Below are 26,457 nucleotides of genomic sequence, written 5' to 3'. Positions count from 1 at the left end.
CTGAGCCACTCTGTTTGGCGCTCCAAAATGGCTGATGTGTCTACAAGAAGACCCGTGGGTATTCCTGCTTCATTTCAGTAAATGGGCAAGCAGGCCACCCATCAGGATGTTGGGGGCTCATTCAGCTCTTTGGAGGATGCTGCTTTGAGTCATGGCTTGACCCTCACAGGCCCGCCCACTCCCCCTCCTAACTCCCAAGGGGCTGGCACCTTTTGTCTCCACTACAAATATGGTGACTTGTAACCCAACTGGGTTCAACTCTTAGCTCCAAGAAAAGTGAGTTGACTCTACCTTGCTGTTGTTCCCTTTTCTTGGTAGCTCTGCCTAGAAAATGTAGCCTCTTCCCCCTCTTGTCAAAAACACGGAATACCAAAAACAAGTGTGCTCACTGGGTACCTGCCGCTTCATAAGAATACCTTCTCAGCAAGCCGGGCCGAGGATGCCCGAGGTGACTGTGTAAGGACTAGATGACATCTGTTCAGAGCAGCTCACCTTGTCTTGTGCCTGGGACTTGACCTGGCTTGGCAGCAGGGAATGAAGGAAGAGTAGACATGTGTAGAAAAGCTGCGGTCAGCTGGCCATACTGGCTCTGGGCGAGTAGCACCAACCCTAGGACAACCAGGAACCTCAGTGTTTCCATCTTGTATAGCACTAGGGAGGGCTTCACTCCTCTCTGTTGGAGGTCCTTATAGGGGAGCAGCCTAGGGGGAGAAAGCTGAGGTTATTAATATTTGTCCAACCCACCAATATTAGTGCTTGAACCAGTGGAGAGCTTTGTCACTCTGCTTCACCCTGCCTGTACAGGGACGGCTTGGCCGTATCCACGGGTCTGAGGCATTGGGTGTGGCTGTGTATCTCAAACATACATATCCACTCAGGACTCAGTCCTCCGAACTCAGCTCACTCAGGGAGGGAGGCAAGTTCCCGGTTCCCTTCTGGCTTTTATTCCCTCCTCTGTTCAGAGGACATTTTTTGTGGAAAGGTTTGGGGATCAGGAGAGGAGGTCCAGTGGCCTCTTTCACGGGATACTGTGAGTGGCATCATATCATTCACAGCCTCTAAGGTTGAGGCCCGTGTCAGTGTACTGCTGTGGGCGGGGCCGTGGGGTTCCTAGGCAGGATGAGCCTAGTGTAGAGATGGAGGGAGGTGAGAGCTAGAAGCCAGCAGCCTGTTAGCACAGGCCACAGGAGGAAGCCCTGCTTCCCCAGGTGTGGCCCCGGCAGGTGGCAGGTGTGTGAAGTAAGTCACAAGGGCTGCTGCTGTCTGAGGAAGAGAGACTTCCAGTACTGGCTGACGAGGGAGTGTTAGGGCCGCCCTTGCCTAGGGTTGGCACATCTGAGCCAAATTGGCAGAGCGTCCTCCTCCTCTTCCTGTCAAGCCTTCCTTTGGAGATTTCCTGTTACTGGGAAAAAGTGGGTGGCATGGGAGAGCCAGCACTGGGGGTGACGCATCTGCTCAGAGGTTAGGTTGGTGAACTAAGATGATATCGGAAACCCAGCTCCAAGAGCCCGGCCCTCGGGAGGTGCTCCCTCAGCAATACCCCTATGGCTGCTTCCCACGCTCTTTGTGCCTTCAAGGTCTGGTCTGAGGTTCCAGTGTCCTCGCACTAGTGGTTTAGGGAACCCCGTGAGCCAAGCCTGGTCTCAGCAGAGAGGAGCAGGTGTTGGATAGTTGTCTTATCAACAAGACCTCATCCCTTCCTTAGCTCCCAGTTTACCTAGCAAGACCACTGTAAAAGACTGCACTTTTCTTTTTTTTTTTTAGATTGATAAGCCTGGTGTTCAGCTCAGCATACCTCTTTAAGGATGAGATGTGTCCTGTGGCTGGTGAATTATGGCCTGTTTGGAAGGAGATTTTACGATGTGCATTAATAAATACGAGCTGTTCTGGGCCTGACTCACGGAGCTCTTCTCTGAAAATTGTGATGGTGCTTTCTAGAGACAATTCAGGGGGAGTCCAGGAGAAGCCCTGGGGAGAGGACTGGCCCAGGCCAGGACCTTAGTTAGACACACACCATTACTGTGGAATCCACACAGTCATTGCCTTGCTGTGCTGCGTCCCAAAGGCTTGGTGGTGTCCGCGGAACCACAGACATGAAAAGCTGGGCGGGCGGCCTGAACTTTGATTTGTGCTTCGACTTTGTTCTTTTTTAAAATGACATCTGTCCCCCGCTGATGGGGAAACGGGCACTGGATGTGTAATTTAGCAAATGCTGCCGAGCTGGGGAGAAGAGGCCATTAGGAATGTGAGCCTGGGTGGTGGTAGCACACACATTTAACCCCAGCACTTGGGAGGCAAGTGGATCTCTGTAAGTTTGAGGCCAACCTGGTCTACACAGTTAGTTCCAGGACAGCGAGGGATACCAAAGAGAAAGAGAAACAAACAACAAAAAGCCCCAAGAGCTCCAAGGGAACTTCTGGGTGTGGAAGCCAATCAGAATCAGCTGCATGGATTGCGGGACCGCCCCCTCCCAAAGTAATGTAAATCACGTCATTAAAGAATTACTGAGAGCTGGGAGTGTAGCTGAGAGAAGTAGCCCATGCTTAACACTTGGGAGGCCCTGGGTTCAATCCTTTATGCTAAAGGGAAAGAACTTTCAAATCAGTGACAGAAAGACATTAATTCAAGCCCTGGCCTATGTGACTGCACAAGCCACATGTCATGACGTTGTCCCTGGGGACCATAAACGTCAAAATCCCTGATAAATAAAACCCTATAGTACTTAACCCAAGAAACGAAGTACACTGAGCCAGGCCTTTTAGATGCCCACGATCCCAAGAGAGCATTTTCTCTGCTCCCTGCAGACCTCTTCCATGCAGCTTGAAGTCTGAAAGAAACCAAAGCCCGAAAGCCGCAGAGGTGAGGCCTCTGGTAGCCCTGGGGGAGGAGGAGATGGCAGGGCTCTCCATGTTTATGTGGCCTTCGGTGCCTGCCCTTCTGTCTCTACCTCCCTGGGGACGACTGTCACTCGAGGCCCACCAGGTCCCCTGTGATTTTTGTCCAGGCACCTATTTTGACGATGAAGGGACAGGCTACCGGTATTGTTGGAGAAGCTTCCTGCTCGAGAGAAGGCGGCTTCTGAGACCTGGGCAGTACCTCTAGAATTTGCTCAGCATCCCAGAGGGAGGTTCATCATGGAAGATTGGTCTCCTCTTTCACAGTGAAGAAATTGAAATGACGAGATCAAATGTGTGGACAGAAAAAGGGACAGGGTGATGGGAGCCCAGCACAGTGTGCTTGGTGTTCTTCTGGTTCCGCTGGGATGAACTGAGCAGAAAGGCCTCCGTGGGTCCCGTCAGTCTCTCCCCAGGGGCCCCTTCCTGCCTCCCCTCTGGGGATTTCCACCTCTGCTTGAGGGTTCTTACTGTTGCTTTCTTGGAGCACATCCACTCAGCTGACCCTGCAGCCCAGTTTTTCTAGCTACCCTCCCTTCTCAGGCTCATTTCCCTGTCTTCTCATAAGTGTCTTCTGCCAAATATGCCACTTGAATGGCAGTCCGGATGAAAGATCCGTATCTGGGGAAGTTCACACAGGCCTGTGGACTGTAAGGGAAGATGGTGGCATCCTTTGTGTGTCCCCCAGGGCCCTTGCTGTGCCAGTACAGTGTGCTGAGCATTGTGCTGTCCTCTGGTTCCTTTATCCCGTCTCCTCCATACACAGGAGGAAGGAGGCTTCCTAGAGAGTTAGAAGGCACAAGCTGAGAAAAGGGATGCCGCTTGCCCAGAGCCCAGAGCTGGCAGAAACCTGGAAACAGCGGCAGTTAGCAGTCAGGGCTCAGACCAGCACCACTTGCCATCTCTGCCATACCCCTGCTTCTTGCCCGCCATGCCTTGCTGGAACCCTGCTGTCCACCAGGAACTGTGCTAAGGTTAAATAAGGGGTAATCTTCAGAGCCTCCCTCCTAGGGGAAGTAGGAAAAGACAAGCCTATTAAAGGTTATGGACCAGAGCCTGCGGTGGGCAGAGGGACAATTGAACAGCAGGCAGCCCAGGTCTTTGTGAGGTACCCGAATTCTGCTACCAAGTGTCAAGGGCATGTGAGACGGCATTTTGGGTGTTAGGACAGTTTATTAACCTACATGAAGAACTCTGTTGAGGATTGGCCACTGGGCATGACAAGCAGATAGCATTACTTTAAGTAAATCAACGGTTCCTGAGCATTCACTATGAAGCTGAACATAATCGGGAATCTCGTGGTGGTGGTGGTGGTGGTGGTGGTAGTAGTTGGGGCTGATGCTGTGTGTTGTCAATAAAAAGAAAGTGTCTGTTGGGGGAGGGCAGCTCTTTATTGCTCTTGTGCCTAACGATGCCCTGGTCTGCCTCTGGGCTCGGAGAGGAGCTGTGCATGAATCATTCTAATGGGCCCCATTCAGAGAGAAATGACCCTTCACTCAGTACAGTTGGCTGCTGCTTATTGAGATGCACCGTGTGCCCAGAGCTGCACCCGGGCCAGCAGCCTCCCCTTGTCCTGGTAGCTTCAGCACAGAGAGAGGGCTTCTGGAGGGATGGGCTCTGCTTGGTGATGGGTGCCTGGTTTCTGAAGGTCCCACCTTGCACTGTGCAGGCCTCAGGCTCCCAGGCTCTGCTGCTTTGCTCTGCAGACCATCCCGGTGAGCACGTGGCAGATACCCCACCCTGGGGCCCACTCTCACGGCAAGAAAGCCCCACTGCAGTCCTGGTTTTTCCTTGTGAGGGGAGTGGTAGTAGATGGGCCATGCCTGTCAAAAACATGGACATGGCCAGACGTTGGTGGCGCACACCTTTAATCCCAGCACTTGGGAGGCAGAGGCAGGCAGATTTCTGAGTTCGAGGCCAGCCTGGTCTACAAAGTGAGTTCCAGGACAGCCAAGGCTACACAGAGAAGCCCTGTCTCAAAATAAAGCAAAAACCAAAACCAAACCAAACCAAAACATGGAAATGCCCTGAAAGTTGGGAAGTGTCAACTGCGTTTTATAAGTATAGACAGTCTATAGGTACCCATACTAACAGATGACTTTAGCCATGCCTCTTGTCCTTCAGGGGTAGGAGGAATTCTGCTTTTGTCTACCTCTGGCTGCGTGGAAGCCTCTCATTGCTCCTGGTCAATACAGAGCAGAGAGGGCCTGCTCTGGTGTTCAGGTGACCTTGGCAAAGCTGTTAGTTCTACCCATTGTTTGCCCATTGTCTTTTTATAAAACGTGGCAGAGGGTCCTTAGTTCCTGCAACCTTCTTGTCCCCACATCCCTCTCTCCCTTTCCAGCCTTAGCTCTGACATCACTGCTTTTGATTTTGTGGACCTTGGTATGGCGCTGTGCCTTGCTCCCCTATCCAACACCCCCCACCACCACCACCACCCTACTCATCCCTGCAAGAAGCCCAGGAGGAAGGGTTGTCTGGTCTGTAGGTTGACCCAGCATGATGGAGACTGCTATGGAGAAAAGGGAGCAGTAGTCAGACAACACAGACCCAGCCCAGCCTGGTGTCCACCTCCCACAGAGAGCTGTTTGTGGGTGGTGCTCCTTGCAGGAGAAGCTGAAGTGGAGGGGCGGAGGTGGACTATGGTGGTGGGCTTCCAAAAGGTGGCTATGATGAGATTTCTTTGAAATATTTATTGGTGGTTTTAAAAGAACAATTTTGAACTATAGGAATTGCAGAAATGGAGTGGTGTGGACTCAAAAGTTAGGAAAGGTGTTTGGCTCCTGTCTCTGGCATTGGCTTGGCTAGTTCATCCCTTCCCTGGGCCTCCCATGCTCAGTGGGTTCCTGGACAACCACCTCCTTTCTTCAGGTAGTGGCATATGTAAACACTGTAAGGTTTCCCTTGCGCAAATCTTGCACATCAGTCGAGAGCCGACAGATTGACTAGGTCAACTCTTTGCGTCCTCTTGGGAGTGTGGAACACTGCTGGGTGTTGGCTGAGTCTGAACTGAGAGAGATGTCCTCAATTCTCTGTCCAGAGATCCTGGCAGAGAGCAGTTGAAGCTCTAGGACTGAGTTCAAATAGAAGCTCTCACTACTAGAGAGGTGTGGACAGGCCAGTCCCTAACATTTGACAGTAAGTTTCTGGGTAAACAGGGTTGGGCCAGGCTATGCTCCAGCTTCCTACCCAGATTAACAGCCTGGGTGGAGGGTGCTCAGCAGAAGGAGTTGGGTGGGTGTGTGAGAGAGCAAAGGAGGGCTGTGAGTGGGCCTGACAGGAGCCAGCAGAGGCTGGTTTGGAATGTCTTTTTCCTGACAAGCTGGAACCTGCACGTATTTAGGCAGGCAGCTGTGGCTATCCCAGAGGCGGGACTAGAAGTGGGGGGGAGGGGGGGCGGACGTTGCATTTGTTCCTCTGGCCTCCTGATGTGGAACAGGTATGGACAGTCAGTAAAGGGACATCTTGGTGGAATGCCAACTAAATGGTCACACACAGGCCCCGGTGGAGGCAGAGCTCAGTGTAAATGGTAGATCCCTTCCCTAGGGACGGCACCCTGCGTATCGGAATCACCAAGTCCTGAACTCCTTTTGCTTGAGTTTTAGGGCCAAGCATTCAGCAGGCGCCCTTCCACGAGGAAAGAGGGGCCTCAAGCTTGGAGTGCTCAAGACTGAGTCGCATCTTGATCGGGAAGAAAGGGAGCCCGGTCTAAGTCCGAGTTGGAGAGTGCTCTCCCACACTCTAATCTCCAGAAGCCGCGGCTGACTGCATAGGTGCAGCTAATTAATCTTTCCCAAATTAATTTCCTTACCATGTCAGAAATGATTTATTGGCGTGCCTTTACTGGGGGTTGGTCTGTGCTGGTCAAAACCCCAGAGGACAGGGAGAGGCAAGTAAGGGCACTTGCTTGTATATCTCTGTAGGGTGTCACAACTGGGTCTGTGGACACCTCTGAGCCTTGTGCACTGGCTGGATGTGGGCTGTGCACTGCACAGACAAGGGTGGGCTTGAACCTCTGGGTGTTGCTGTGTTTGTAGGGAGGTGCAAAGGCGGGAAAGAAAGGGTTATTCTTTGAGACTTTCCCTTTGGGGGACTGAGAACTATGAGAGCTGTTGTCTTGTTTAATTATGGTTATTTCCTGTGTGTAATTACTGGGGTTTTGAGGGAGTGGGTTAAGGGGTCCCTGAGTCTGTTTCACCTTTAGGTTTGGCTTCTCTTAGCCTGAGGTCAGTCATATTTGAGGTTTTTGCACTACAGTGTTTATGGGCGCTGAGCACACAGAAGGTGCCTCCTGCTTTGAAACAAGCACTCAGTGTTCTTCATAAATACTGACACATCCCAGAACCATCTTACTTGCTCCTTACAACCACTCTGTCCCAGATCTCAGGGGAACTCAGAGCACAGAGAAATAAAGCAGGTTGCCGGGAGCTACCCAGAGCTGGTTAGCAGAGGCTGTTCCAGAGTGCTGCTTGTCTGAACTGTCACTGCCCAACCTTGGCCTTTGAGCAATGCCCTCCCCTCTCAGTGCATCTGTCTGGAGGACCCCACGAAGGTGCTTTTCAGCCCCAGTGCCCTGGTTGGGGGCTCTAAGGACAGCCTACCCATTTGATCTTAAAGCCTATGACTGGGCCTGCCCAAAACGATACACCAGAGGCAGTGTGGCCTGTGACCTCTAGTTAGCTGACCTTCCACCCGAGCCTCCAACAGGACAGCCTCAGTGCAGGCACTTCCTTTCCTGGTGTGCTGGCCCCTTTACTGCTGCGCAGCTTGTCGGTCTACACAAAACCCTCTCCACGGCTGCTTCCCCACAGTCCTCTACACTCCCCACACCCCTGTTCCTTTGTTGGTATGGCAACAGAGGCACCATCCAGTAGATGCCAGGCCGCCAGGTCCTGTGTCACAGTGGGTCCTAAGTGGGTCTGGGCCTCCTAAGGGGACAGTCACAGAGCCCTTTCACTGCAGAAAGAATGTACTGCTGTTTGTACCCATCAGGCAGCCCTTCTGGGCCCCAAGTGACAGAAGGGGTCATGGCCCCTGGACTTAAAGCTAGCAGGCAAGATAAAGAGCCCAAGGCCAAAATGCTTGCTGTGCCTCACCCCCACCATCCATCAGTGAATGACAGGCCCTGTCACACTATACTGTGCCTCTGTAGCCAGGTGAATTAACATGACGCCAGGTGGCTGCTCACCTGACACCTCATTAGAGCAGAAAGCCTGTCTGTTTTCACTCTTGCTTAAAGTGGTCCTAATGGGAGAAGGCTGGGCATGGATGAATCTGGACTTCACCTGGACCTATCATATACTTTGCGAATGTGTAAAACCGGGTGGGGGTGGGGTTCCCCAGTTACCTAGAGATCCATGGCCTCAAACTGTTACTGAAGCTAAGGTCGGTGTTAGTGGTGAGTCGATGAGAAAGGGCCTGGCTGGGACTTGGCAGGCAGACCCAGGGGTCTCCACCTGGAGAGATGAATGGGAAAGCAGGATAGAGACCCCACCCCCACAACCCCACCGCTGAACTGGAACCTCTTCCCAGAAGCTGCAGGTACCTCAGCGTGACTGGCAGGTGGGAGGTGCCAGTGGAGGAATGGGTGTGGGCTGGTGCATGCATCCCATCCTTAGAACATGGCAGCTGCCCTCCCCTTCTGTCTTTGTTGGCAGATAAGACCTAGGCTGTATGCATCTGTGTGTTGAGAGCTTGATAGGCAAGGCCCAAAAGCGCCGGGACTGTGGCCCTCTGCGAGTGGGAGGGGCGGGGCAGGGGGGCTTGCCTGTGAATCCTCTGCTCCTGCACGTGCCTTGTTGCTCAGTTGGAACCAGCTCTCAGGATAGCAGAGGATACCCTGCCTCCTGCATCTAAAGTAGATTCTCAGCGATAGACCAAAGGCAAGTTAGGTCAGCTCTCACTCCTACTGACTGACCCTCGGGCTGGCAGGGGCCCCACAGTTGCTTAACTTCATGAGCAGGGCTGAGAAACCCCTGGGAAAAAGTGAAATTCCAGAATAGTGACTGGAGGTTTGCTCTCAGCAGTGGCGGAGAGGGCTGGCTCTTGCTTTTGATCCCTGATAAGAATCACCTGGGTTGCTTGTTAAATACGCAGACAATTGAGGCAAGGAGTCTGTTGTCTTAACAGTCATTCCAGGCCATTTCTGTCTTAGACAGGTTTGGGAAGCAGTCTGTCTGCTGTTCTAAAAATAGCCTGTGGTAGAGTTTGCCGCACTTCTTGGGCTTGCATGTCGCACAGTAAGTAATAGGTTCTCCTTGTTTGCAGCTCTCCCACACCTGCCAGTCTAGGGACTCGCTCTGTGCAGACTTTTCCCCCAGCTGATCAACTCAGGTTCCTGTCTGGTTTCTCATAAATAGGCACGTTGTGTTTAGCATCCCGCAATGGCCCTTTCCTTTCAGAGCGAGGAGCAGCTCATGGAGAAGGCTGTTGGCTGTCGACTAACTTGGAGGTTGACACCCCATGGTGGGATGACATGCATGCTTGACAGTTCTCCTGTTGACGAATATAGAGTTGTGTGGGGCTTCTCATTGTGACGTACTTCAGTGGACATTTTGCCCATGTTTCCATGTGCAAATATTAGGAGTAAATACTGAGATGTAAAATCGCTGTGTCAGACTATGTGCATTTGGGGATTTCCATTGATTCTGGTGAGAGTTACCGCACTTTCCGTGAGAGGTCCCAGTTCTTCATACAGGGGCAGCTATCTTACCAGAGCAATGAAAACACTCACCCAGGCATATGGAAGGAAGGGTAGCTATATGGCCACACCCACCCTCCTCAGCACTTCTCTTGGGATGGATGGACCGGAAGACTGCTTCCTGTCTCACAGCTAATCCCCAGGGTCAACACGGAAAGCCTTGACTGCTCTACCCACAGTTGTGCTCTATAGGGTTGTCTGTAGGGCCAGCTCCCGACCTGTAGGCAGCCCACAGAACCATGGTGAAGAAGAGTGCTGGGGAATGGTGGAGTCTAAATCCCAGAGTGGGACCTCCTGATGGATGCTCGGTGACTTGACCTGGCCCTGCCTCAGGGCTGCTCCGTGACTGATTTATAAGCCGGTGAAAATCCTTTAGTCATAGGGGAGAGAGCCAAAGCAGAGGTGGCCTGGATCCTGCCCTTTCACTATCTCAGACCCCCTTTAATGTAGGGACCAGGGGCCTTGCTTCCCACAGAAGGCTGCCTGTGCTGTTGGGCAGCCGGCACACAAGTCTTGGCTGGTTCCCATGGTTGAACAGTTCATTTAGACTTACAGGACTTACCTGTTAACTGGGGCATCCTAAAGCAAGCAACCCCAGCAGGCCCACATTTGTGGAAAGCCACTGGTTTTATTTGAAGGCATAGCAGCCTTCAGGAACAGCTCCTGCCTATGAGCCCCAGGTAACCAGGACAGTTACCGTAAGTAAGCTGTCACACCACCCAGTCTCTGTGGCCAGGGGACTAGGACTGTTCACAAGGGGCTCTGTGCCTCCCTGCCCCCCCTTCCTAACACCTGGTTAAAATTTTACTTCCAACTAGGACGTGATTTGGACCGTTCGGTGCAGTGTTTGCCAAGTTTCAGGTTGCTTAAACTCATTGCCCTCCCCTCCACCAGCCTCACTTTGAAGTTCAAAAGCAAATTGATTAAATATACATTTCAGGAACCTTCCGATTTGCTTCTTAAACTAACAGAATTCTAAACTTTTTTTTTAACGGAAGGATTTTTAGCTGTCAGCAGGTATATAACTGGAACCACATGTCATCAGAGGTCAGAGGTTTTCCTGGTTTTAGGGTTTGTGAGTTTTTATTGAAAAGGAAGCAAGCAGGACAGGCAGCCAGGGGCCCATAACAGCCTGAGCTCAGATCTCATTTTAATTAGAAAATACAGACAACGCCTGCTTTATCGCAGCCCTCCCAGTGCTCCCATCCGAAGGTGAACAAAGATTTGGTTTATATCCTGAAAGCCTCCATGTTTGCAAATTACAGAGCACTTCCGAGACGGGGCAGGAGTGCTTATTGCTGAATTTCCTTGGAGACTGCAGCTAGGCTAGGCGCCACCTTACCGGCGACCCACAGGCTCCAGGAGAAACACCAAATAATTTTGTTGTCTTCTCCTTTTCACTGAGGACTAGAGGATTTTCATATTGCTAAGACAGGGAATGTGGGGCAGGAGCAGCTTGTTGTCTGTCACCTGCAGCAGTTAGCTGTCTATGTACTTCATGGTCTCCGTTGGGATGCCTGGTCCCTTGAACTCACAGCTTTGCCCACAAGACCCACATCTGAACTGTTCTGACCCACGGTGCTTCCCATACATGACTTTTAATGTATTCTGCAGATGGTAGAGTGCAAATATCAAATGAAAGACAAAGCAAGCCCAGCTCTCCCCAGCCCCCTTCCTTCCTGGCCTGGCGTCATTTGAGCTCACTGAAAGGCACTGATTACCATGTCATCATGTGGAGGAGCCCCTTGGGACCAGAGCCTAACTTGGCTTTGTCTGCTCAATTGCTGGGTGCTCTGGGCCTGGGTCTTCCCTGGTCATGTGCTCCAGTTTAGTGATCAGGGACAACTGTCTGCTCTCCCTTTTCGGGCATTACATTCTAGGTAACTGTCAGTCTCTTGTACTGCCCTGCCAGGGCCGCTGCCACTGGCTGCCACTCAACCAGGCAGAGGCTGGGGTCTTCTCCAGTTCCTGAGTTTACAGGCCTTGCAAATGCCTTAAATTCCAGGAGCTCAGAGAGAAGAGCGGCTCCTGTGGTTTCTAATTAAACCTACAATTTAAATAACAATCCAGCAAGGGGGATGCTAACCCCCGCCCTCCCTGGGGCAGCAGCTGGGAGATTGGGGACTTATTTGCTCTTTGCTAGACACCTGACCTGAAGGGGGAGGGGGAGGTTGGTGGGCGTTTGGGGTGAGGCTGGTCTGTAGTAAAGGTTTGGGTTGAGAAAGCTCACGTCCTTTTCTTCTCTGTGAGGTCTAGGGAGTCTGAAAAGAGAGAGGAGGTGCTGTGTTCTCCTGACTGGAAATAGTACCCCCTTACCAGGAAGTGTGGCACTTCTGGAGAGCAGTAGAATTCCAGATATGCACACTCCTCACCAAGCCTGAGACCTGCCCCAGTGACTCATGCTTCCTTTGCTGTTAGTCAATGGCTGGCAGGGCCCTGGCCATCTGCCAAGTGAAAGCGCCAGAATAGGCTTTGCGAGTGAGGATGTGGGGACCCGATGCCCACCCTGGACCTCAGTTGGCTGTCTGTCCGTTACTGAAGGGTCCGCTGGCCCTCAGACCCCTGGCCTGTTCTGTTTCTACTCTGGTATCTGTGCATTGCCGAGTCTGGTGTTTTCATCAGGCCTGTCTAGGGCCACACTCATCTTTTATATGTGTTGATCTCACCAAATTGTTGTGTGATGACCCACAACATGATTGTGTTCCAGATTTGGAGAAACACGAGATGCTGAAAGCGACTCTCCTTGTCTGAGATCTTGGGCCTCAGCCAGCACCAAGGGCCTGCCAACATTTCTGTGTTTTCTGTGATCTCCCAACTTTCTCCCCATTGTTCCATCCACTTAAACCTAGTAACACGTTCCCCACGTCTCCAGGTCCTCATCTCTGCACTCCGCGTGCCTCTGACCTCCACTCAGCTGCTCCTCTAGTTCCCCCAGGGTGGGCTCATGTTTCCTACTCCCCTTCTCCTCCTTGCTTGCCCGGGAGCAGTTTCTGTCGGCCGGCCAGAGCAACGCCTGGCCCTGGCAGAGCACAGTGATGAGACAAAGCCAGAGATGGCCTCACACTCTCTCCCTCCCTGCAGGTGACCATAGCTGATGACTACTCCGATCCCTTTGATGCCAAGAGCGACCTCAAGAGCAAAGCAGGAAAGGGTGAGAGCGCTGGCTACATGGAGCCCTACGAAGCCCAGAGGATCATGACAGGTGAGCAGAGCGCAGGCGTGGGGTTTCAGTTTGTTTTCTGTTGCTGTGACAGAATACCCGAGAGTGGGCCATTTATAATATGTGTAATAGGAAGAGGTGCTTTTGTGACTCTACAGGTAGGTATGTTTAAGATCAGGCAGACTCCAAGGCCTTGTGCTATATCACCGTGTGGCAGAAAACAGCAAGCAAACCTGCACTGAAGAGACAAGAGGGAAGACCTTGCTTTCCCCACAGAGTAAGAACTCACCCACTTCCACAGGATAGCATTGGTCTGTTTATGAAGACTCCGTCCCCATTGCTCAAACTCCTCCCATTACATCCCACCTTCCAACACTGCTGTGTGGAGCAGCTAGCAAACCCCATACTAGGTCTAGGGGTACAGAGCACATTCAAGCCATGCCACTGGGCTTACAGCGCAACAGCAAGGGTCTTCTGGACATCCTGCCACCTTCTCTGTGGAAGTGTGCTTTGTTCACAGTGAGAGCTGAGGGTCAGTGAGCTGCTTTATCACTCCCCCATGGTGGTTGTGTAGGTGTGGGTGTGTGTATGTATAACCTGCATTCAAAACATATGCCACATGCACAGGAGAAGGATAGAGGACAGATTGGCAGCAATAGATTATTTTACCATGTGAGTCTTGAGTTTTGAATTCAGGTCATTAGGCTTTGTGGCAAGTGACCTGTGGAGTCACTTTGCTTGCACACCCCCCCCCCATTTTATTGGTTTGTGTTTCACCAACATTGAAAAAAAAACTTTTAGATTAGAACACAGTTATAGTTAACCATAGATACCAAGAGCTAGAGGAGAGTTTGCTCAGAAACTCCTGAATACAGAGAGGTAGGCATAAAACCTTATGTGGAGCCATCTACCAGCTAGCACAGAAGTGGAAACAGACCGGTTCATGCCACTTGTTAACTAGCAGAGGAGGAGGGCACCTTGTTTACGCAGAAAATGATTCTGCAGCCTCTTTGCAAAGTGCCTGGTGTTTGCGGCCCCTCCTCTGCCTCGGGTTACCCACATCTTCTCCTTTTTTAGAATCCGAGCAGCTAAAAGAGCCAGTTCCTGGTTGTGCGGATCCTGCCAAGGCTTCTGTGACTCTTGACTTCTTTGTGTGTACTGTCACCATGGCGATTGATTGTGTGGGCATGGCCCAGGGTGAGCTGTCAGTGTAAGCACTCCAAGAAGGGACTTAGATCCTTGGACAGATGAAGAACTTGTTAGTGCTGAAGGCAGCCACGGACCAGGGTAGCACAGGAAGTTGAACTGTTTACACTGGGCCTCCAGCCCAGAGTGACCCTGAACTTTGTAGCTAAGGATGGTCTTGAACTTCTAATTCTCCTGACTCTAACTTGAGTCATCACATTCAGTGTCTGTAGTGCTGCAAACCAGCTCTTGGGCTAGGCAAGCGCTTCAACCTAGCCACACTCCCCACCCATCAAATTAAGCCGTGAGAGCGATCCCTCCAAGGGAACTGTTTGAAGTTCTGTGTTGTGTGTACAGAACCTCGGACCAGGGCAGTGTCTGGTGCTTGGAAGGGGCCCAGGCTGGAGCCAAGCACACCCAGACTGGGCACGTGCCACCCAGTCAATCTCTGGGATTCAGTTTCCATTGGGTAGCAAGAACCTTAAATCAGGCAGTTAACACAGGGTGCCAGGCTGCTTTGCCCACATTCTATGCCTCCGCTTTTCCCTATGTCAGTGACAATAACAGTCACAGTGGAGGTTGCCAGTTCTCTAGTCCTCATTTGCAGTAGTTGATGTGGGATTCCAATGGAAGGCTTGTTTTTACCAATAGAGAGCTGAAGCCCCAGGGAACCAACCCAGCTGCTTTGTTGTGAGGCAGCTTCCTGTGTCAGGACCGGCTAGCACCTTTCCCCCCAGGACTGGATGCCTACTAGGGCATCACTGATGGTGTTCCATCGCCCCTGTGCAACCCTAGCTCCAGGTGATGGGGAGCTTTTGTGAGTAACTGGTTCCACCCTGTGGAGACCTGAGCACTTGTGGCTTCTTCTGACTCCCTCAGCTCACTGTCACAGCTCACACTAAACTTATGTCACCTGTAAGAACCTGTTTGGACCCAAGATAGGTGCACAACCCCATGGGCTCTGTGTTCCAGTGCCTTCTAGATATGTGAGCCTTGTTTATACCCTACCCAAGCCAATTCTAGAACTGCCTCCTTAAAACCTTACATTGAGTCAGAGGTTGCAGCTCAGTGGAGAGAACTCTAGCCTGCTTCACTCCCTGGTTCCACAAAACAGAAGACTCAGCTGGAGAGCCAAAGACCAGTCCAACTGTTCTTTGAATTGGGAAATTAGGGCTAGAAAAACAAAAACAAGCTAGTCCTTTTGAGACTTATTTTTAACCCACTTATTAAATGAGAAGATATTTGACGAATCACCAATCTGCCCATGCCTCAGTGGTTGATACATTGGGAGACAATGTACCATTTCAGATGTGTGATTGGTTCAGATGACCTGAGGTTTATGCTAACCCTGAACTCTGAAGCCTTGGGAGGCCATGATTGATTGTGACTGCCCAACCCCACTGTCTTACACGCACACACACACACACACACACACACTCTTCATACTCTTTAGGACTGGCTCAAAGAAGGGAACAGGCAAGGATAGATCTCCCTTGGCTCATCTTCCAGTCTCTCTCATATTGACTCCTTCTGTGCCCTGCTGCCTGTCTGGGCCTCAGTTTCAAAAAGAAAGACTAGAATATTTCTGGGTTTCCTTCCTGCCTCCACGCGCATATTTGATGTTCTTATACCAAATCTCCTACTGGGCCAATGGTCAAACAGCTTCAGAGCCTAAAGTACTTTCTTTGTTATAGTGTTTTTTGCCCACTGACCTCATAGGTCTAGACAAACAGTCTAAGTGAGCAACTGTATCTCAGGCTCTCTTTTTACATTTTATTTTATGGTGGTCTTGTTAAGTTGCCCAGGCTGGCTTTGAACTCACCCTGTGGCTCAGGTAGGTTTCAGTTTCCTGAGTATTGAGGAATACCGGCAGGTGCCACCAGGCCATCTACAGCTCCGTCTTTTCCTTTCCCCAAGTCTCTGTCCCAGCTGCAGGACTCTGGCTCCCAACTGTCTGTAACTACCGCTCTGTAGGACCTGATACCCTCTTCTGGCCTCTGTGGACCCACGCACTCACATGCACTGTGCCCCCATCCCCCCTGCATATGTATTTACTGAATAAAAATAGTAAAAATAAAATATTTTTAAAAATAGAAGAGTGCCAAAAGGCTGGCCTGTAGCTCAGTGTAGATCAGGTATGGGGGGCCCTGATGGGGGCTTGTTGGCAGGAGGGACGACTTGGGATGGGTGGGAGTTCAGAGGACTTACTGCACTCACCCAGTCTTGGGGGAATTTGCAGAGAACACTGAAGCTCGGGCCTGTGAAGGACGCAGCAGCTCCAGGATCCTGCCACGAAGTCCGTGGATATTTGCAAACAGCACCTGACTCAGAACCCCAGCTCATAGCTCTTCCCAGAGGGTCTGAGGAAGCAAGGGAAGATGACCGTGGCCTGGGCCTCCTCACTGTTTCTTGTTAGGGTTTATGTGACAGTACCCTGGAGGCCAAGCAATGCCACAGAAATCACGTCATGCAACAGATCTCACACAAGAGTGGAGGAGAGGGAAGGAGAGTGAGAGGCAGAGAGAGAGAGAGAAAGACAGAGAGTCAGAGACAGAGAGAGAGAGAGACAGAGACAGCGGTCGTGATGGAAGGTATGTGTGTCGCACTTGGCAGCTGGTGATAATGTGCCTGCTGGCACTGAGTCACTGAAGACAGGCTAGGTTTCTAGAACCCATGTGAAAAGCACCTGATTTCTGACGTTTCTAACCTTTGACTTCAGAATCCTTTACAGAAGCACTCAGTGTCAGCTCCTGAGATGACTCATGCCAGTTTTAATTGAAAGCGTTTTCACATACTTTTTAATATGTAAGCAATTACACATTAAAAGCTCCTTAGCCAGTTGTTACTAAATCAGCTTTATAGCATAATAAGAGAGATTAAGAGAGGTCCTTCTACACAGCCCGGCTGCCCTGATGTGACTGACTTCATTACACTCATCTTCTTCCCTTTGAAACTCTCTACCTGGTAGTTGTGCTGTCCACAGGCCTGAAAGGATGCCCTTTGTGTTGTCTCTTCTTGTGTAGCCTCTGGTGGCAGTATACTTTCCAGAAACAGTAGCAAATGTACTGAAAACAATATTCTTCCCGAGGAAAGAGGAAACATGGGGCTTCTAGTCTTGGCTCTATCCCTGATTTGTTGCGCTGCCCTAGACAGGTTGCTTGCCCCCTCTGGTCTTCATTCCCTCATCTGTAAAGCTAGAGTCTGCTTTTTATGACCATGTGTGAGAAGGATCCAAATGAGGTAACAGATCTGGCTTGTCTAAATCTTTAGGGTACTGTTTCTGGAGTCCTCTCTACAGAATCCTGAATCTCCTGCCCTTCCCTGTGCAAACCCCCCCCCCAGTCTCTCAGTGGGTGGGAGACAGGCAGAGCACTCTCTGTGTCCCTGCTATTCTGTTCTCTGCTTCTAGTCTAGAATCCAGTACATATTTCTGAGAAAAGGGCTCTAGGCCTTGCCTGAGATTCCTGTCTCTGAGTTCATCGACATCTTGGGCAGCTGGTCAGGTTTCTGGAGAGCACAGAGTCTTTCCTGTCTGCAGAGGACAGGCTTCCCTTTTCCCCAAGCCAAGCTCCCGACATGTCCTTATATTTGCCTCTCATCCTCACCCACTCTGCCCTATATAGCTCTACTTCCCAAAATATTCCTCATATCCCTCTGTCTCCAGCTGCCCTGGGGTGGGGTCATGCTTTAGCCTGCCCTGGTGGTCACAGTGTTCCCTCGATAGTGACAGGATGAAGAGCAGTCCTTTTGGCTCAGCATTCTTTCTGCCAGAGGCCCAGATGGGCAGACATGGGCCAAGGTCACACTGTAACAAGCATCAGAACAGAGCCCTGCAACCCAGAGCTCCTGGGTCTTGTGTTGAAATGATCTGGAGCCTGTCCTGGCCTCCTCCCATCTGGCAGGCAAGAGGGCTCTATCAGGGATGGTGCAGAGTTCCCTGGTTGGTCTCTCATTTACTGGAATAACTTACCTACTGGACAGGAAAGAGATAATCAAGTGTAAATAGATTCTGTATTAGTCAGCAATTACTTCCCTGGTCTTGAGAAAGAGTGGAGCTTAACACACCCAGCTTGTACTGCTTATCCACCTTGCTACAGACAGGGTGGGTAGAGAGATGGGAAGCTAGGTTGCCATGGTGAAGGGGCCCTCCAGAGTTGTTTGTTCCCTCCCACACCTGCCTCTCCCCTGGAGCCCCTGACTCTGAGAACATCCAGGTCTTTTAGGACAGATGCAACAAACCAAAGTAGAGCCAGATGTGTACGCTTGTGACCCGAGTATCTGGGGGTCTAGAGAGAAGAGTCACAAATTTGAGCCCAGCCTGGGTCATATAACGAGATCCTGTTGTTCTGTCGGCAGTATCAATGCCTGCAAGCACGTGATTGTCTTTAGTATAAAACAGACCTAAAGGACCCAGGGGTGGCTGATAATGGCCCCCTGAAAGAAAGGGTGTGGGCTGAGCCACACAGAGTATGGTGCTGGGGGAAGCTATGGTCTCAGCAAGGGCGGGCTTCGTTTGATATTTCACCCATCTTTTCTCTGTTGAGCTTGTCTCAACACTTAGCATTATTGGGCATTCTCTGACTATTTACCTCCATGTTCCCTACAGGGGCCTCTGTACAAATACAGTGGATGACTTGAAGTAGATACTTGTCTCATTGGTTGAATGAGTGAACGTGCTAACTTAACCTGAGAGACCCAGGGCTGTTGTACAAAGTGCTGGGTGTTGCTCAGGCACTGTGAGACCAATCTTGCCAGTTCTACCAAGTCTGAGTTTCAGACCTTGCTAAATGGAGGGCTAGGAGTGACTTCGACTTGTAGATGGGTGCCTCCTCGCCAATTCTGTCTCTGTCTCTGGCAGATTATGCAGAAGGTCTGATTATCCCTCTGCTCCCTCACTCTCTCCGAAAGGAGATGCTGGGGCTGGTCTGAACCCATCTTCATTTCTCATCTGGATTTGGTAAATATAGTCACTGATTAAACGAGTGATCGAAGGTTGGAATGCAAGTCTGTATGGAGAATAAACGAAAGAACATGAAACAAACAAAAACTTTCCCCATTTGGTAAAGACTTGTTGTCCTTAACCACGGAGCATCAGTTTAGCAGCTGGGGGTTTCAAATACTGCTGTGTGCTGGCACTTGTGAGTCCTAGGGCTTCTCGGTGAGCGAAGCTCCTATACTCATGGATCTGGGAGTCAGCTCAGGACCAAGGAGGGGCACTGTCACCTGGCCATGGTTCCTGAGGCCTGATACTTAGGGTCTTTCTTTATCAAAAGCAGAGTGGAGACTTGTCCTGTTCTCAAATAGGCTCAGGAACTCAGGCGCATTGCAACCCAGTTCCTGCTTTCCTGGACACGCCCCACAAAGGTGAGACACGTTTCGGAAGTTGTTTCGCATAATGCGTCCGCCTGGGTATGGGACTGGTTAGAACAGTGGCTGGCAGACTGGTTCTGCGGCTCTCCGGCCAGGACAGTCAGTTATCTAGGTCGGAGGGTTGAGGCAGAAGCCTGGCAGTGGCTGTACAGGTGCTGCTGAGAGAGCTTGCCAGCCGTGGCCGTGGCCGCAGTGTCTAAGAAACAGGAGGAGCCTGATGGCCTTCAGTGGGGTTCTAAGTAGCTGTCAGTTACCTGTGAGGGATATCCTGGCTACGGAGGAGGGAGGGAGGCTCCTGACAAGACACTTCTGCGGCTAGAGACACCAGATTATGTTGGTGTATTAGAGAAGGGGCTGGAGCCACTTCAGAGCAGGTCCCAAAGTACCCCAGAGGCCTAGGCCAACAGAGAGCAGGGTGCTCCTGCTTTGAGGAGAGGAGGAGGCCCACAGGGCTCACCAAGAACAACACTGTCTGCCTCTGCCCCTCTGAAGGCTGGGGAAGGGGGTTAATGCCTGATCTGAACCCTGCTTTAACTAATTATTGCCCCCCACTTCCAAAGTAGGGGCTCAAGTGGTCTTTCTGGAAACTTAAGAGGCGACAGTTCTGTATTTAAAGGGTGCAAGAACCTCCCTAGGCCTCTGGGAGGAAGCTGGGGGATTATTTCAGGGATTTGGATGCTAAGGAGTCTCCCCTCCACCCAGTTGCCTTGCAAGTGGTTTTGTTTTTTTAGGGGGGAGGGTGTTGGTGTTGTTTGTTTGAAATATGTGTGTATGACACTGTAAGGTGGACATGTTTGTGCCACACACATAGGGGTCAGAGGACATCCATGGAGTCCTTCCACGTTTATGTGGGTCCTGAGGATTGAACTCAAGTTGACAGCCTTTGACTAGCAAGAGCTTTATCTGCTGAGTCACCGCTCCCCGCCCCACTGCAGGTTTTAATGGCACCTAAATGTCACCTACCCACCCCTTTCCATTTTCATGTGCTCACGCACATATGTGAATGCATGCAGAGGCCAGGGATTGATGCTGTCCTCAAATTGGTATTTACACTTCATTCAGTGAGGCAGGGTCTCAGTCAGACCCAGAGTTTGCCGCTATCCTGGCTAGACTCAGTATGGCCATTTTTGCTGGCCAGCTTGCTCTATGTAATACCATCTCCCCCTTCTGAGGCTAAAATTACAAGCCAGATACCCAGGCCACTCAACATGTACGGGGGTTCTGGGGATCTGAACTTTAGCCCTCATTCTTGACACAGCACGCATTTTCACCGTTTCCAAAACCCCATATCCCATTTCCTTGGCAGACTGGTAGCACCAGGGTTTGAGACACTGGCTGGGCTTCCTGTGACAAGTGTCTTCTGGTCAAAACCTGTAGGTGGAATGTCTGGGAATGATGGGAAAGTAGACTATCCTGGAAGGAGGCCATGTGGGCTCCCTGCCTCCTCACCACTCCGCTAGTGTCCACTGGGCCTCCCTGAAGCCGGCTTGTGTCTCTAGTGGGTCCTCTACCAGGCCTTAAGTGTGTATACACACACACACACACACACACACACACACACACACACACATCTTCCTGTCACCTAGTTACGTGTTCCCTCATATTTCAGCCCTTGGTGAGCCCCACCTGTTCTCCCTGGGTCCTGATCTTCCTCACATGAGCAGTCTTAGGCCACCTGGCCTTCCCAAGCACCTCCCATTTGCAGCACCTACCCCCCCCCCGGGGGAGGGGGGCTTGGGGAAGAATTTGCTGTCTCAGCAGATATGCAAATACTCTACTTGCTGTGCTCTGTCTTGGACCTTCACTCTGGTTGTGAGTTTTGGGGTGGCATTCCTGGTTCAGCTAGTTTAGGCTTACTTGAAACCCTCCACCTGCCAAACTGCAGCTTCCCCTAGACTCCCTCAGTCTTTCAGGTCTGATGGCAGCCGCTGCTCTATTTCCTGACCTGAGGTGCTCCCTGAGTTAACCTCCCAGCCTCCCTCCTTTGTCTCCCAGAGAGTTCAGGGAGCTGCAAGATGGAGCCTACCTGGGCCCCCTGCCTGAAGGGAACCAGTCCATTAGTGGATGACTGACCCAGAGTTGTACTGAGTGTCCGCATAGGCATCTGCCTCATCTGAATGGGGCCTGCAGGGCCAGATAGAAATGATCCATTCTGCTTCCTGGTGGATACTGGTCGACTCCTCTGGTGACAGATGAGGAATGTTGGGCTCAGAGCAAGTGATAATGCTGACTAGAGTTGGAGGGTTGCCAGAGGGGCCATCCTGCAAAGCAACCCCAGAAGCCCTCATGTTTTGCTACAGGACCTCAGTCTTGTACAGTGTCTGTCTCCCCAAGACAGTTGCCTAGGCCTCACCCTCATCCCATTGCCTTACCCTCATCCCAGCGCCTCACCCTCACCCTCATCCCAGCGCCTCACCCTCACCCTCATCCCAGCACCTCACCCTCATCCCAGCGCCTCACCCTCACCCTCATCCCAGCACCTCACCCTCATCCCAGCACCTCACCCTCACCCTCATCCCAGCACCTCACCCTCATCCCAGCGCCTCACCCTCATCCCAGCACCTCACCCTCACCCTCATCCCAGCGCCTCACCCTCATCCCCAGGCTGTTGAACCAGAGCAAACTAAGTGGTATGAGATTTTTATTCTCATAATTTATGCCCGGATGTTAAGAGAGGTTTGATTGTTAGTAGAGTTGGCCTGTTCGCTCCCTGAGTTCCTTTTCATCTAGATTAGACTCACTGTGGTACTGAGCCTCCAGGGCTGTGGGACGATTCGGGCTGCCCTGCAGCCCCCAGCCCCATGCTCTGGGCCCAGTTGGAGGAAGTATGTGATGTCTCAGGGCAGAAACTCACTTTTAAAACCTGGAGCCCTTGTAATCTCTGCCGTGGGGGACTTGGCATAATGCCCTGGAGTCCCGGGGGCCTGGCGCTGGGCTGTAGTGCAGTTCAGCCGACTTGGCCCTGCCCTGCCCGCATTACTGGCAGCTGCAGCTCACCTTCTCTGGAGATCTTCCTTACAGATCTGGCGAGCGTGCCAGAGCTGACTAGCCTGGAACACTTGTTGCCTGGTCCCCGCTTTCAAGGTGAAGACAGAAGGCAGGGGTGTCCCACTCATCCTTCAGGTGTGGTCCCAGGCTGGGCTCCAGGACCTTCCTGTGCATTTTGATAATTGTAACTCAAGGCTGCCTGCAACTCCTGTCTCCTGGTGTCTGGGAATTTGTTACCTGTTAATGATGGATGACTGCTATGGTACATACCTCAGTCTTTTATTGCTACCCTTGGGGTTGTCACCTCTGCCCTTGTGCATTGTGGGGCCCTCCAGAGCTCCACCTAGTCTCCAATTCTGTATCCAGGGATTCCTTTTCCTCTCATAGGTTAAGGGTGTGAGGGGAACTGCTTGTTTCAGGAGGTCTGTGGATTTGAGGAACCCCCTCAACTTGACCTTTCTCTAATTTGCTCCCACAGCTCAGCGCACGGTTCTTCTGGGGGTGGGAGGTCATCATTTCCCTTTTCCTGACAACTAAACACTTTTAAGACGTCTCATTTGTCCTTAGAACCACCCTGAGCAGCCCTTGCTAGTCTCCTTTCTCAGAGAGGACTCGAAAGCCAGTGCATCCAGATGAGAAGCGGGAACTCTGCTGGAACCCATCAGTCCCTGTGGCTTCCCCTTGGACAACTGAGAAGAGCCTGTAGTCAGTCAGGCAGGTTCTGTGCTGAGGGGTCGCTTGTCACCACTCCTGTCCTCCAGCACTCCAGGCTGCCGGGGTACAGATGGTTTTTTCTCTCCTTCCTCCCCTCCCATCTCCTCTGCAAGGTCACAGTAAGCGAGGGCAGGTAATGCTCTGGAATCAGCAGGCTGGGCCCAGCATGTAGGCCCAGGAATGTGTAGCCACCTTCCCACTATCAGGGCTGCCTGTGGACCTGTCAGGCAGGACTGCCAAGGACCCAGTTCTAGAGCCTGCAGCCCAGCCCACCTGAATGAGTTACTGAGAGGACCAAAGAACAGAAGCCATAGCACAGAGCGACCCAGCTCCCCAGCCCCTAGAGCCTGCATGCTTGTGCACTCGGAGAAGAGAGGCATAGTCTGTCTGGAAAGAGCCCTGGCTTTGACACTAGGCACAGGGCTGTAATTACCGTCTTTAATTACTCGGCGTGGCTGTGCCAGGCTTGGCAGTCACTTCTCCTGACAGGGTGGCTTCTGCTCCTGTTTAAGCACTGATACAAACACATGCTCACTTGAGGTTCCGCTGTTATAAAAAGGGCCATTCAGAGCTGCTCTCCCCAGGGCTCTTTCCTTCTCTGCTAGGAGAAGGGGTGAGCCGCAGAGCCAAGCAAGTGCTTTCTTGCTGCTGCTGCTGCACCTCTGAGCTGACTCTAAGAAGTATAGAGCAAAGGACAAACTTTTTCCTGATACTTAAAAAAAGAAAGAAATGGGTAGGGGAGCAGAAAGCCCCTCCATGATGAGAAGATCCCTGTAGGGGTGATGTCTCCTCTGTAAAGGTGAAGAGGGCCTGAAGGGTCTCAGAAAATAAAGAACTTTCTGGTAGTCACTTATGGGGAAAAAAGAAACAAACAAAAACCAAACAAACAAAAAGAGACTGGAGCCTAGCCCCAGGCTATAACGGAGGCCTCTGTAGTCTGGGCTGGGTTTTGGTTAGTAGCTTTCTGAGCTCTGGCTTTCTTGTGGAAAATAAAGCCCCTAGGCCCAAGCCTTAGAGAGCACTGGGTCTTTGTAGGCTTAGAAACATTGTTCCATCAGAGGAGTCTGCACATTACCAAGGGGTGCTCTGCGGAAGGCTGGCTAGATTCTCTGCCCATCAACATCCCAGGTCACATTGAGGAGCAAGCCACCTTAAGGCGCTGTCCCTTGAAGACCCTTATAGGTACCCAAGTATCTACATGGTAGTTAGTGTATGACTCTGGTTCTGAGACCAGGATTCCATGTATAGAGGGTCTGGAACTCTGCTGTGGTCTGCCAGCAACTTCAGCGTTCTTCTCCCTGACTTCTTCCTTGTCTTCCTTTCTGGTTTTCTGTCTGATGCCGGTGAGAGTGTGTGTCTGTTTTGATGTCTCCCCAAGCAAGTCCTAAGGACATAGTTGGGCTGTTGTAGTGTGGTGGTCCAGCCATGCATGGTCTTGCAGGGTTGTGGTTCTGACAAGGAGAACCTTACCTGTCTCGGAAGAGAGCAGGACTGCAGTAGATTGAGGGTTGAATTAACAGCGGAGGATGGGAGAGTCAGTCCCTCCCCCTTCTCCTGGTCTGACTTGGGCAGTACATCGCTTATCTCAGGGTCTCAGCTTTCCCTGTCTCCAGTCAAAGCTCTGATCTGACCCTGAGGATACCTCAGTATTAGGAGGCTCTGGGTGGTGGTAGTAGCAGTAAATATACTAGGCACTTGCAGGTCCTACCAAACTCAGAAACACCATCTCCCAAAATCAGATACCTTCTTCCTTGTGCTGGCTCTTGGTCTCCAGGGTGTCTGGCTGCTATCAGACCTCCATGTAGCATGTGATGCTTGGTGTCAGCAGCTTCCTTCAACACTTCAGAAACCAGTTTCTGAACAAAAGACATGCTTGCTTCCCTGGGAGATACTTTTCTATGGAAACCTGCTTCCAGATGCGGCCTAGTTTGACCATGCCTGCACACACAGCATCTGAGGAGGTGAAGGGTGAAGGCGCTGGAGTTTGGCTGCCCTGTGCTGTCTCCCACCCCTGTCGTCAGGAGAGATTTTGGGAAGGAGGCAGTGAGGGCTGGACTCACATTGCTAGCTTGGGCTTCTAGGTTCTTTTCAATGTCCTCTAATGAGTTAGTTTCCCAGGTCTGACTGATCTGATCATGTTACTCACTCGGTACAAAGCCGAAGCCGTTGCTGTGTCCCGTGGATCCCCAGACTTCAGGTCTTCCTCCAGTCACCCTCCCATCCAGGGCTCCTGCAGCAGTACAGCACAGGGTCTAGCACTCACCGATTCAAGGTGAATGTGGGTCTTTTGTCTCCGCAGTCCAGACCCCGCTATTGAAATCTATTGCACTGCTATTAACAGAGTAACTGGTTGACCTGTGTGATCTCTTTCTCTGTCCTGAAAAATTCAGCATCCCCAAACTGTTTGGGGACGGCCCAGGCATATGCTCGTCCGTGTTGAAAACAGGCTGTGCTGAGACCATTCCTCTGGCTCTGAGGGATGTCCTGAGTCTCGAGGCATCTGTGGTTCTGGGGAGTTTACAGTGGCGGAGCAGGCTGTGGTGAGAAACCTCAGGCTAGCAGAATCATGGTCTGGCCATCAGGGCCCCTGGTTCCTTCCCATCACCTCTCTCACAGAGCTACCTTGCTGCTGGTGGTCACTATTGCTCCCATTCCCTTGAAATTATAAGAGTGAAAGCTCTGATCTCCGCTGTGTTCCCTGTTATGAGGGCACATAAGCAGACAACCGCTTCATAGGCCAAGCAGCTCCACTACAACAGAGAAGTCACCCGGCCGTCACCTGCTTCATTGTTCCCAGTGGTGCCATGAGCCTGGCTCCTCTCTGTCTCCATCCTGTTCCGAAGCCTCTCCTCTAGAAGGATTCCTCTGTGGGACTCAGACCCCAAGGTATATTGTTCCCCCCACCACCTTACTTTTGTCTGGCTGTAGGGCGCTGCTGTCTGATTGCCTGGCTGCCTGCTGCCTGCCCTTAGGGTAGAGGGGTGGACTGCAGGGGGCCACAGAGTGGAGCTGGACTGTTCAGTTAAAAGCCACAGAGAGGATTTGGAGTGGAGTTGGCAGCTCTTAAAACTGGGTGTTACTCATTCAGCAGTCATATTGCATTTGGTCCTAGGCAACCAGGGACTGGTCTATATCAGACTCAGGCCACTGTATAAGGAGGAGGTGGGCAAGCGTGGCTTGGTTTCCTGGACATGGAGGTCAGCAAGGATGTTGTATGGTCACCAACATTCCAGGAAATAGGGAACGTGAAAGACTTTTGAGTGGTCAGAATTTGTGTTAAACCCCAGAAGGTGAGCAGGTCAAAGGGAAGGGGTCTTTTGGGTAACAGAGGAGTGGATATCATGTTGTCCCTAAGGACTTATCGGTGCCTTCATAGGCACTGAACTGATATCAGAGCTGGGTCTTAGAAGTCATCTGGATATGGGAAGTTGTATTAAGAAGAACAA

General features: G+C 51.5%; 1 protein-coding gene across 1 annotated transcript in view; it reads left to right on the top strand.

Annotated features, from left to right (window-relative positions):
* Positions 1-26,457, top strand: part of Shb (src homology 2 domain-containing transforming protein B) — a 107,553-nt gene that overhangs the window by 28,978 nt on the left and 52,118 nt on the right. The window contains exon 2 of the mRNA NM_001033306.1: positions 12,676-12,796. Within this exon, the coding sequence (NP_001028478.1) occupies positions 12,676-12,796 (121 nt within the window). The remainder of the gene's footprint in view (positions 1-12,675; positions 12,797-26,457) is intronic.

The sequence above is a fragment of the Mus musculus genome, chromosome 4, assembly GCF_000001635.26.
Source record: "Mus musculus strain C57BL/6J chromosome 4, GRCm38.p6 C57BL/6J".
Lineage (NCBI taxonomy): Eukaryota > Metazoa > Chordata > Mammalia > Rodentia > Muridae > Mus > Mus musculus.
This window is presented reverse-complemented; position numbering and strand designations above follow the sequence as displayed.